This window comes from Haliotis rubra, unplaced genomic scaffold (genome assembly GCF_003918875.1).
Source record: "Haliotis rubra isolate DU_JTF1 unplaced genomic scaffold, ASM391887v1 Scf612, whole genome shotgun sequence".
Lineage (NCBI taxonomy): Eukaryota > Metazoa > Mollusca > Gastropoda > Lepetellida > Haliotidae > Haliotis > Haliotis rubra.
The window spans coordinates 317,455-328,364 of NW_025767316.1; the positions used below are offsets into that span (position 1 = coordinate 317,455).

The 10,910-nt window shown below is 43.2% G+C and overlaps 1 protein-coding gene across 1 annotated transcript; it reads left to right on the forward strand.

Moving 5' to 3' along the window:
• Window positions 1–3,534: 3,534 nt before the first annotated feature.
• Window positions 3,535–8,654, forward strand: LOC124255924 (serine/threonine-protein phosphatase 6 regulatory ankyrin repeat subunit A-like). The gene is made up of 3 exons (XM_046689873.1): window positions 3,535–4,355; window positions 4,422–7,886; window positions 7,960–8,654. The coding sequence occupies exons 1-2, from the start codon at window positions 3,664–3,666 to the stop codon at window positions 7,069–7,071; spliced, it is 3,342 nt and encodes a 1,113-aa protein (XP_046545829.1). The 5' UTR covers window positions 3,535–3,663; the 3' UTR covers window positions 7,072–7,886; window positions 7,960–8,654.
• Window positions 8,655–10,910: the final 2,256 nt, after the last annotated feature.

Genomic DNA, 10,910 nt, shown 5'->3' on the forward strand with positions numbered 1-10,910 from the left:
GGTAGTATGCCCTCATCCTCGCATCACATAAGCCCGTGTAACCATGTACAGAAATATAACGGCAGGTAGTGTGCCCTCATCCTCGCCATCACATAAGCCCGTGTAATCATGTACATAAATATAACGGCAGGTAGTATGCCCTCATCCTCGCATCACATAAGCCCGTGTAATCATGTACATAAATATAACGGCAGGTAGTATGCCCTCATCCTCGCATCACATAAGCCCGTGTACAGATGCTCACTATATCATCATATATAAAGTAGTATGAAGGTTTAGCTGATTCCTTCATAAGTTGTGATTTCGATGTTTGTGTTTCAGGTCCATAGCTGGTGAAGACGGTGAGTAAAAACCGTCTACTGGAAGTACCATTATGACATTACTGGCAGTTATATTTAATCTCTGAATAAATAAACGAAGCAAGTTTGGAAGTTTTGGATAAGGTGCACTTTGAAATGTAATTCTGATGGTAAGCAATTATCCACATATTTCAGATTTTGCTTCCTTGAGCAGAAACAACACATCACGGTTTCAGAAATATAACATGTTTCTTATTAAGGGTGTCAAGTAAGCAATCTTTTCAAAGTTTATCTTTCTTGTTTTCTTGATGTATTTTATATTGATGTATACAAAAAAATCACCACTGAACACAGCTACACAGGTGTTGAACTTCAGCTTCGTTAATGGTGTTCTCTGAGCTGAAGTACTGCTGATATTGACGGATGTGATCGTCCTGTGTGTGTAGAATATACTTGGTCAAATCATTATTTCAGCGCCTTTGACATCAGAACGAAATGAAGCAGACATGGACGGTGAGTATGAACTATATGTAGTGATGTTTGTGCTGACAGACGTACAGGCATTTTGGGTGAATCTATTGGAGCGTGAACTATATGTAATGATGTTTGTGCTGACAGACGTACAGGCATTTTGGGTGAATCTATTGGAGTGTGAACTATATGTAATGATGTTTGTGCTGACAGACGTACATGCATTTTGGGTGAATCTATTGGAGTATGAACTATATGTAATGATGTTTGTGCTGACAGACGTACAAACATTTTGAGTGAATCTATTGGAGTATGAACTATATGTAATGATGTTTGTGCTGACAGACGTACATACATTTTGGGTGAATCTATTGGAGTGTGAACATTCACAAGGTATTCAATTGTTTCCATCTCCTTGCATATTATGTAAACCTCGCATTGTGCCATTTCTTAACATGGCAAATAAATAATGGTCGACCATGTTTCTTTCTCTTCTTCATTATCCAGCAATATGGGGCGGTGGGGTAGACTAGTGGTTAAAGCGTTCGCTCGTCACGCCGAAGACCCGGGTTCGATTCCCCACATGGGTACAATGTGTGAAGCCCATTTCTGGTGTCCCCCGCCGTGATCTTGCTAGAATATTGCATAAAACTAAACTAACTCACTAACCAGGAATATATTTTGCTGGTGATGCAAGCACACGACTCTTTCATTTCAATACTTGGTACCAAACGATATGATAGACAGTTAGGAACCATTATCATGTTATCAAATGTACAGCGTGATTTGATAATCGACAAATATACCGCACTATACCAAATTTACCTACACCATTGCATTGTACATTCAAATTTAATGTGGTATTATTCATATTGAGAATATAATAAGTTTGTTGGGGGGGGCATGCAAACATGCAATCCATCGATGCTATTTTTCTGATCAGTATCCGAGAAAGATGACGATTCAACCTGCAGTTTTGAGCTCTTCGAGGACGATGGCCTGCCACCTGGTAAGAAAAGAGAATCTATATTGAAGTTTGTTATCTTCCAGAGAAGCGTGGTTCAGGTCTTTCCTTCTTCTATTCAAATATAGGTGCAACCCGTGGCACAGTGCCTCAATTATATTTTATCTGAGGGTTTCTTTACGATATATATGAAAACAGATTAAAATATAACTTGACGCACATTTAACGTTCATAACTTTCCCACACAGTATTTGTACATATACTGAACAGCAAAAGAAACGCAAGTCTGGCTTTTTGTCAAGTTTTTGAATAGAAGACAAACAAAATCATGTCTAATCATTTATTCTATAGAAAACACTGTCAAATTAACAACTGAAAGTTGCTGTTGACATTGAATTGCAATAAGTTCAAATCGATCACAGTCCGTCAAATGGAGATACCCTTGAACGCGAAAAGTGACAGTCTCTTTAGTAGCGTGTATAGCCACCTTGAGCTTGCACACAGGCCGTGCAACGTGGCCTCATTGAGGTAACTAGAGTCTGAAAGAATGCCTGAGGCAATTGGTTCCGCTCGACAGCCAATCTCTATTCCACTTGTGCAAGTGTGAGTGGCTGTCTACTGCCCCAATCATCCATCCAATTTCGTCCCAGAATGTTCAGAGGGAGCCATATCCGGGAAGAAGAAGGCCATGGAAAAATGTAAATGTTGTTCTGAGCTAGAAAATCCATAGACACCCTTGCTGTGTGGGGACTGCAAACGTCGCTGGCGTTGTTGGCGTGCCAAAATTGGCCCCACATATAGCCTTCGGCAGTGGATTCCAGCAGCCCGATGACGACGCCTAATCGTATTGCTGGACACTGCTCCCCTTGACCCAAGAACTAAGGCTACTGTTAATGTTGCTGCTTGAGTTCGGTTCCTTAGATGATTGACCCGGATGAACCGATCTTGTGCATGAGTTGTCACTCGTTGCCGTCCGGTACGGGGACGATCATCAGCAACCCCGGTTTGCTGATGACTTTGACCAAGTCGTGTAATGGTGGTAGGATGACGTGCAACTTTCTAATGCCCATTCCCCTCTGCTCAATCGTTAGTCTAGCCATCGTTTGTGTGGCGTGTACACTTCCTTGTGTCAATACTGAACTGTGTTTTGACACAAACCTTTATAAAGAATACCTCAGAGTGAAATGCATGCTTTCCATCCAGAACCGTCGATGCATGTGCTAAAATTATGGTTTTGCTGCACTGTTGGCGTGTTTGTGGGAATGGTTCGTATGGTGAGTGAGTGAGTTAATATTTATCGTCACATCGGCAATATTTCAGCCATATCGTGACGAGAACATTTTATAATTATATTAAAGATGAATAAAGTTAGAAATTAAAAAACCTGTTGACGAAGAACAGTAAAACTACTAGTGTATCACAGATATCCATTTAAAACTAGCAATTAAATCTAAAATATTGGAACTAGAAATTACAATACAATATAAAAACAGGCTGTAGATTGCTAACGACTGAAGGTAGATCACCATACTAGGGACCATGGGGACTAATGGTTCGTATGGACGTCCAATTGCATGACATCATCTTATCTGGGATCATTACGCCAGTTTACCATGAACGTTCCATAAAGATGAACGCTTACCTTCATGAAATTTCATTTTTTCGAAACTTGCGTTTCTTACTCTGTTCAGTGTATATTACATCTAAGATGTAAACGACAGCCGAGTTTATCTGGCACTTTGTTATATATGAGACTTTGTTTTCGGTGGTTTAACATGCTAATCTAATTTATCAGGTACGCTAGACCAGAAGATAAAGGATGTCCAACAAGTGTTTGTTGAAACTGGGAGCTTTAAGAAGGCTAAAGAAAAGCTAGACACGTTTGGTCACGTGACAATAACTGGTTGTCCAGGGGAAGGTAAAACATCCATGGCCCTGATGCTGGGAGCTGAATGCAGGAAGCTTGGGTATGAAGTGGAACTGGTTGAGGATCTTGATAAAGCACGGCTGACAGATTATCTCGATATTGGCAAAGACGTGTGTGTCATATTTGATGACATATTTAGGACAGTCAGATCGCATAAGGATCTGTCCGGAATTAAGCACTTCTTGTACGACCTCCATGTGTACCTAGGACAGACCGATTCCAGGTCTGAAAGACGATACCAGTGTCTGCAGCAAGAATCAAGAGGAGAGCAGAGAAAGCTCTTTCAGCCTCACATCTGTGTTATTTTCACTGCAGAAGCCAGCAATCTTAAGTATGCAAAATCGAAGCTGGGAGGGCAAAGGATTTTCATTAGATCATCATATGTCCAACTTTGTTACACACAAGAGGAGAAGAAAGAATTGTGGCGGATGTACACACGTCCTCGCGAGGATAATTTAGATGAGAACATCATTACATCTTATGAAAACACAACTGTTGGTTTTCCTCTGGCATGCAAACTTTTTTCAAGTTGTGTTGACTTTCAACATGAATATGTTTTCGATAAGCCTTTGTTCTTCATCATAAAACAGCTTCAAAAGATTATTGGCTCATTAGATGACAAGTCAGCTGCTCTCATCTTGATGGTACTGTGTGGAGGTCAGCTGAATATTGGTCAACTGGAGACCGAAGTAGTATGTCAGGACTGTCAACTGGAGCCTGCACGTACGAGTCCAGACAGTCAACGGAAGCCTGAAGATGCCACAGTAGACAGTCAACGGAAGCCTGAAGATGTCACAGTAGACAGTCAACGGAAGCCTGCCAGGTCAGACAGTCTAGTGACGCTTGAAGGTATCAGGTCAAATGGTCAACTACATACTGATGGTGACAACCAAGACCTAGAGGTTCATCTGCAGGCAGTCACAACCTTTGTGAAGACATCAACCAGACAGGGTGTCGCTAAGGCTCTCTGGAACTTCTGTGGTACATTTCTAACAGAGGGAAACATGATGACATTTTCCCATTCTTTGATTTATGATGTCTGTGCTTCTGTGTTATTTAGTATTGAACCACAGTTTACTCTCAGACATATGAGTGTTAAATTTCTCCTTGAGCATATCGAGGATCAGCATCCTGACATTATCCCTGTCAGCATGCTCACCATTCCTTTGTCTGAGGCCAACAGAGAAATACTTGTTGACAGAATGGCTGATTCATTTGCCAGAGGTGCTTTGACTGAATACATCTTGCATCCCATATGGAGACATGAGTTTATAGCCAACAAATTTAACACAATGATACAGCACCCAGATCGTCTGTGTGAAGATGTCAGGCATCACATTCTGTGTTACGCTTGTGCCACTGGGAACACAAATATCCTGGGGCAACTTGTACGTCACTGTGACATTAACAGACGTTGTTTCAATGGCTGGACACCGGTAATGTATGCAGTGGTCTCTGAACAGATGGACTGTTTTGACATCCTCGTGAAACATAAGGCTCACATCAGTTTGTGCGATGACAACAACTACAACATACTGCACTTGGCGTGTATATATGGACATGTACCCACAGTAAAACATGTTAAAATGGTACTCAGAAAGCCCAACGCTTATTCCTATACCAACCAGTTTCTAAACGTTCAAGCACGAAAAGACTGGACACCAATAATGTGCGCAGTGGTATTTGGAACTGAGGGTGTGTCAGACTGTTTTATAAAACCCAAGAAGAAAACTGATAAAGTAAAATCCAAGATCGGTTTTGAACAGAAAATCGATTTCGGTTTGAGGGATAGCAACAACAATACCCTCCTCCATCTTGCATGTCGGTGTGGCAGTAAGACCACCGTAGAAAACCTGCTCCCCAATATTGATATAAATGCCCGCGGCAACAATGGACAAACTCCAATACTGTCTGCTGTTTTGTCTGGGAGGAAGGAAGTGTTTGATGTTCTCGTGTCAGAGAAAGCTGACATCATACTGACAGATGAAGACAACAACAGTCTGCTTCATGCGGCGTGCACCGTTCATGATATGGCCATGATGATGTATTTGAAAACAAGGCTTGACATTAACATTCGGGGACAACATGGCTGGACCCCAGCTATGAAGGCAGCTGTGAATGGAAATAAGGATAGATTTGAACACCTCCTGGATCCACAAAAGGCTAATCTCCAAACGGATGACAGGGGAAATAATATTCTTCATCTTGCATGTCATGGAGGAAATGTCGCCATTGTGAAACAATTATTGCAGACGTTTGATATGAACGGCCGGGGAAACAACGGATGGACGCCAGTGATGTTTGCAGCTGTGAATGGATTACAAAGTGTGTTTGACCTGATTGTGTCAAAGGGAGCCGACATACGACTTCGGGATAACTCCAACAACTCCGTATTACATTTAACATGTATAGGCGGAAATGTTTCCACAGTGAACTCTCTGCTGCCCCAAACTGATATCAACTGTCTGGGACACAAAGGAAGGACAGCAATAATGGTGACAGCTTTGCTCGCCCGACCAACGCTGTTTGAACTACTGTTGTTAATGAAGGCCAATATCAGACTGGCTGATGACAACAGAGACACTATCTTACACCTTGCCTGTGAGGGTGGGAACTGTTCCATTGTGAAATATCTCATGCGGAAGTTTGACATCAATGCTTCTGGAAGACATGGTAGGACACCAGTCATGGCTGCAGCTTTGGCAGGAATGAAAGATGTGTTCAATTTGCTTGTGAGTCAGAACGCTGAGCTCACTTTGACTGATGACCACCGAGACAGTGTCCTACACCTGGCGTGTCAGGGAGGAAACACAGCTATTGTAGAACATCTTGTGACATATTGTGAGGCTAATCTTAAAGGACAGAAAGGGGTTGTTGATGAGCATACACCGAGGGAAAGACCAGGTGATACGATAACAATAGTTAATGAGGTGACTGGTGGCTTTGACGTCGACGTCAGAGGCAAACATGATCAGACGCCACTGATGAGGGCAGTTTGTGAAGGCCATCTTGACGTGTACAAATTCCTGGTGTCTCATCAAGCCGATCACACACTTGTGGACAAGGATGGACAGACTCTTCTACATCTTGCTAGCAGGTATGGTCAGCTTCATGTGATTGAGTACATCATAGACTCTGTTGATATCAACAGCAGAGACAAGGCTGGTTTGACACCTGTCATGACATCAGTTACTTGTGACAAAGTTGCTGTGTTTAAATATCTCAGAGAAAAGGGCGCAGATTTGTCACTGGTCGACAATGCAGAGAATGATGTTTTGCATCTCGCTTATAAAAGAGAGAACAGGCAAATGGTAGAACTACTGGAACCACCCCAAAAGATAAAACGACTGTCTGGACTTAAGAATACTTGTACTCGTACTCCTTCTCATCCTAAGAAGAAAGGGCAATGAAACTGAACAAACGCAGATGTCACTAGTGGAGGAATAAAGCCAGACTGTGAAATCAGATATAAATCGTGCTCACCTGTACAGACAGGCCGATCAGGTGACACACTGCTTTATCGAGCTTGTTATGAAACAACAAATACGTGGAATGTCTACGTCCGCCCTGTCACAATCTATCTGGGGTCAAATTGATGGCAGCTGAGGACCTCATGTTGTCTCTAGCTGCTGATGCTGCAAATCGTGTTCTCATTCAGCGGGGAATTATTGAGTACTTTGTAAAACAAAAGAAAGTGATGCTACCAATATGACCGTTAAAGGACAGTCATGTTGACGGTGACAGTATGTGAAGCTGACGGAGAGTAAATGGATGAAAGACCACAGTTGGCAGCTTGGCATCGCAGCCGTTAGTCCAGCAGTGAGTGAGTGAGTGAGTTCATATTTAACGTCACATCGGCAATATCTCAGCCATATCGTGACGAAAACAAATTATACAGTATAAAGAGAACAGGTTTTGAAGATTAAAACCTGTCGACGATGGACAGTAAAAATACTAGAGAATCACAGATATGAATAAAACTACCGAGCAAAGCTGTCCAGCTGATGTGTTACTAACAATGTAACTTTCGAGACTTGTCCCTGTTCACCCAGTAATGCATGCTGAAATCGTTGGTGACCTATGGGCATTGGCGGGGAATTAGTTGGTGACCCATGGGCAATGGCACATTGACAGGGAATTAGGTGGTGACCTATGGGCAATGGCACATTGACAGGGAATTAGGTGGTGACCCATAGCCACGGACACATTGACAGGGAATTAGTTGGTGACCCATGGGCAATGGCACATTGACAGGGAATTAGTAGGCGACCCATGGACCCATATGGACAGGGAGTCAGTTGTCGACTGCAATCGACGGGGTAATAATGTGCTTTGGGCATGGTATGCAGCACAGTTAAAGTGCAATACAAAAGCACTATTACAAATACTACCACTTCACTCATGGCGATTTGAAATATTCACTTTCAAACAAACATCTGTTACGGTTAACCACCGACACAAGCAAATGATGAGAAAATGAGAGTGTGTAAATGTTTATGAAACTAAAGTTTCCAGTACAGAATATCATCTTGTCACCGGTTTTAATCTCAGTATATGTGTATATTTTAGATACATGACAAAAATCGCTTGCGCCCGACGTGATGGTATAAATCCTGCATGTGAACTGTGTAGGAAGCAGACGGATTGAATGTCCCCTTGGTCCCTAGTATGGTGGCCTAACTTTGGTTGATTTTTATACAGTGTTCATCAGTTGATGGTTTAAACGTTTTTCATGCACACAGACTAGTTTTAAATATATTCCATAATCTAGTTGTTACACTGTCCTCCCATGACAACATTTTATGTATGAGTTAATGTTTGACTTTCTGTCGTCAGGACATGGCTGTAATATAGCTGATGTGACGTCAGTTTTTAACTCACTCACTAACTGGCTTATAGGAACTGAATGTGTTCAACAGTTGCTTTTTTCATGCTTTAATTGACTTTAAAGACAATATGACACAAATGGAATAAATGTTTTACAAAGACATTGCGATATTGTGTATTTAGCCTGTAACTCCCTCAAGATTCAACTCCGCAACACAATGTTCCAAGAGCGATACTTCGCCGACATATTTTGGGTGAGTGAGTGAGTGAGTTTTACGCTGCTTTCAGCAATATTCCACCAATATCACGACGGGGGACAACAGACATGGTTTTCATACATTGTACGCATGTGGGGGTTCGAACCCGGGTCTTCGGTGTTACGAGCGATCGCTTAACCACTAGGCTACACCACCGCCCCACATCCTTTTGGGAGCGTATGAAGCACTGCAAACTACCAATAGTGACATTGCTAAGCAATTCAGATTCATTTGAAGCAATTAGCATTCCAAACAACTTTGAACTAATGAAACAAGATAGCATTTAGTTGAACTTATTATGAAAGGATGGAAGGGAATGGAGGATCATCTAGAGACTTGACACATTGCGTCCTGTAAGGAATCGAACCTGGACCCTGAGCATGGCGGGCTGATGGTTTCGTGTTTGGGCCACACAGTCATCAAATTAAAATCACATGAGTAAATGTGGAGACTAATCTAGAATCTAACCTGGACTGGATATTTTCATGTTAGAGCTAAGCAGTTATCAACAGAAATATCTGAAAATCAAATGAGGAAATGTCAGCAGAGAGCGCTGTTGAGGTGGAGATTTTTATTTATTATATCTAGGGGAGTATGTTGTCAGCCATGTGACTTTAACATTGAGGATTTGATGTGATGCTTACTGATCTGGACTGAATGTGTGTGTGTGTGTGTGTGTGTGTGTGTGTGTGTGCGTGCGTGCGTGCGTGCGTGCGTGCGTGTGTTGTCAATATAATATTGTGTGGGCGAAAATATCGGAGTTCATATTTTACATATGATATCATAGGTCAAAATAACACTTTGTCATGGTGACGGGACGTAGTGAACAATGCTATGACGTCAGGTTTCTTCTATGATGTTGCGTTCTATATGCGGTGACGGCAGGTACCTAGCCTTTGCAGATTTGGGTGTATTTTCCTTAATTTGACGCCTTCGGTAATACATAGAATATTATATTCGTGCCCATATCATACTCGCTCGGGAAATACAAACATTTAGGCACTCGTGTCGTGTCGTAAACATAGTATGACATGGGCACTCATATAATACCCTCAGTAGTATACACAATGGTGGTACGCGACCAGCTCCCCCTCCCCAAAGGGCTAGAATTTTTCAAATTAAGTCTAGAATTTGCCAACTATCACCAGGGTTTTATCAAGGATTATGCCAGGACAGTGATGCCCCTGTACGCGATCACGGGGAAGAAACCGTATGAGTGGGGAGAGGAGCAGGAACAGAGTTTCCGGGATTTAAAGCAGGCGTTCCTGACAACGCCGGTGTTGGGCATGCCCAACATAAAGGATATGTTCATCTTAGACACAGATTCTTCGGACGTGGCTATCGGGGCTGAGCTCTTGCAGATATAACAAGGGTAGGAGCGGGTGATCAGCTACGGCAGCTTCTCATTGGCTCCGGAACAATGGCGGTACTGCACGACCCGCAAGGAATTATTGCCAGTGGTGCATTTCACGAGACAGTACCGCCACTACCTACTGGGGCAGCATTCCCGGGTACGGACAGATCATAACAGCTTGAGATGGCTGATGAATTTCAGAGCACCGGAAGAGCAGCTGGCTCGCTGGTTAGAGGAACTGAGTCAATACGACCTGAGGGTAGAGCACCATCCAGGAGCCAAACACAAGAATGCGGACAGCCTGTCCCGTTTGGCTGAGGAGGTGGAGTGCGAGAACTACCGGCGATTCGTGGAGCTTCAGGGACTCTCATGCGGGGGCTGCCGATATTGCCAGAAGGCACATCAACAGTGGGGGCACTTCAATGAAGAGGTAGATTATGTGGTTCCGTTGTCGGGCCGGTCTAGGACAGTTAGGGCCTTGACAGTGGCGGAGGAGAGTAACAACCAGGTATAGACCCCCACTGGGCAGGATGCCAATGGGGAGGGCAGCAGTCAAACAGAAGGCAAAGCACACACCCTGGAGGTGTGTAGGACCGAGGAAACATTCTCAGTAAGGGCCCTCACAGTACCAGAGTGCCCACAGAAGGGGGATAGTGACTCTTTGGACGGCTCCCTGTCGGCACTGAGAGCTGTTCAACATGAGGACAGCGACCTCAGACATTTGCGTAGATGGGTAGACAGGGCTGAGGTACCATCAGACTCAGAACTTTACCTGTCTAGCCCGGCCGCTAAGTCCTATTGGGTGGATAGG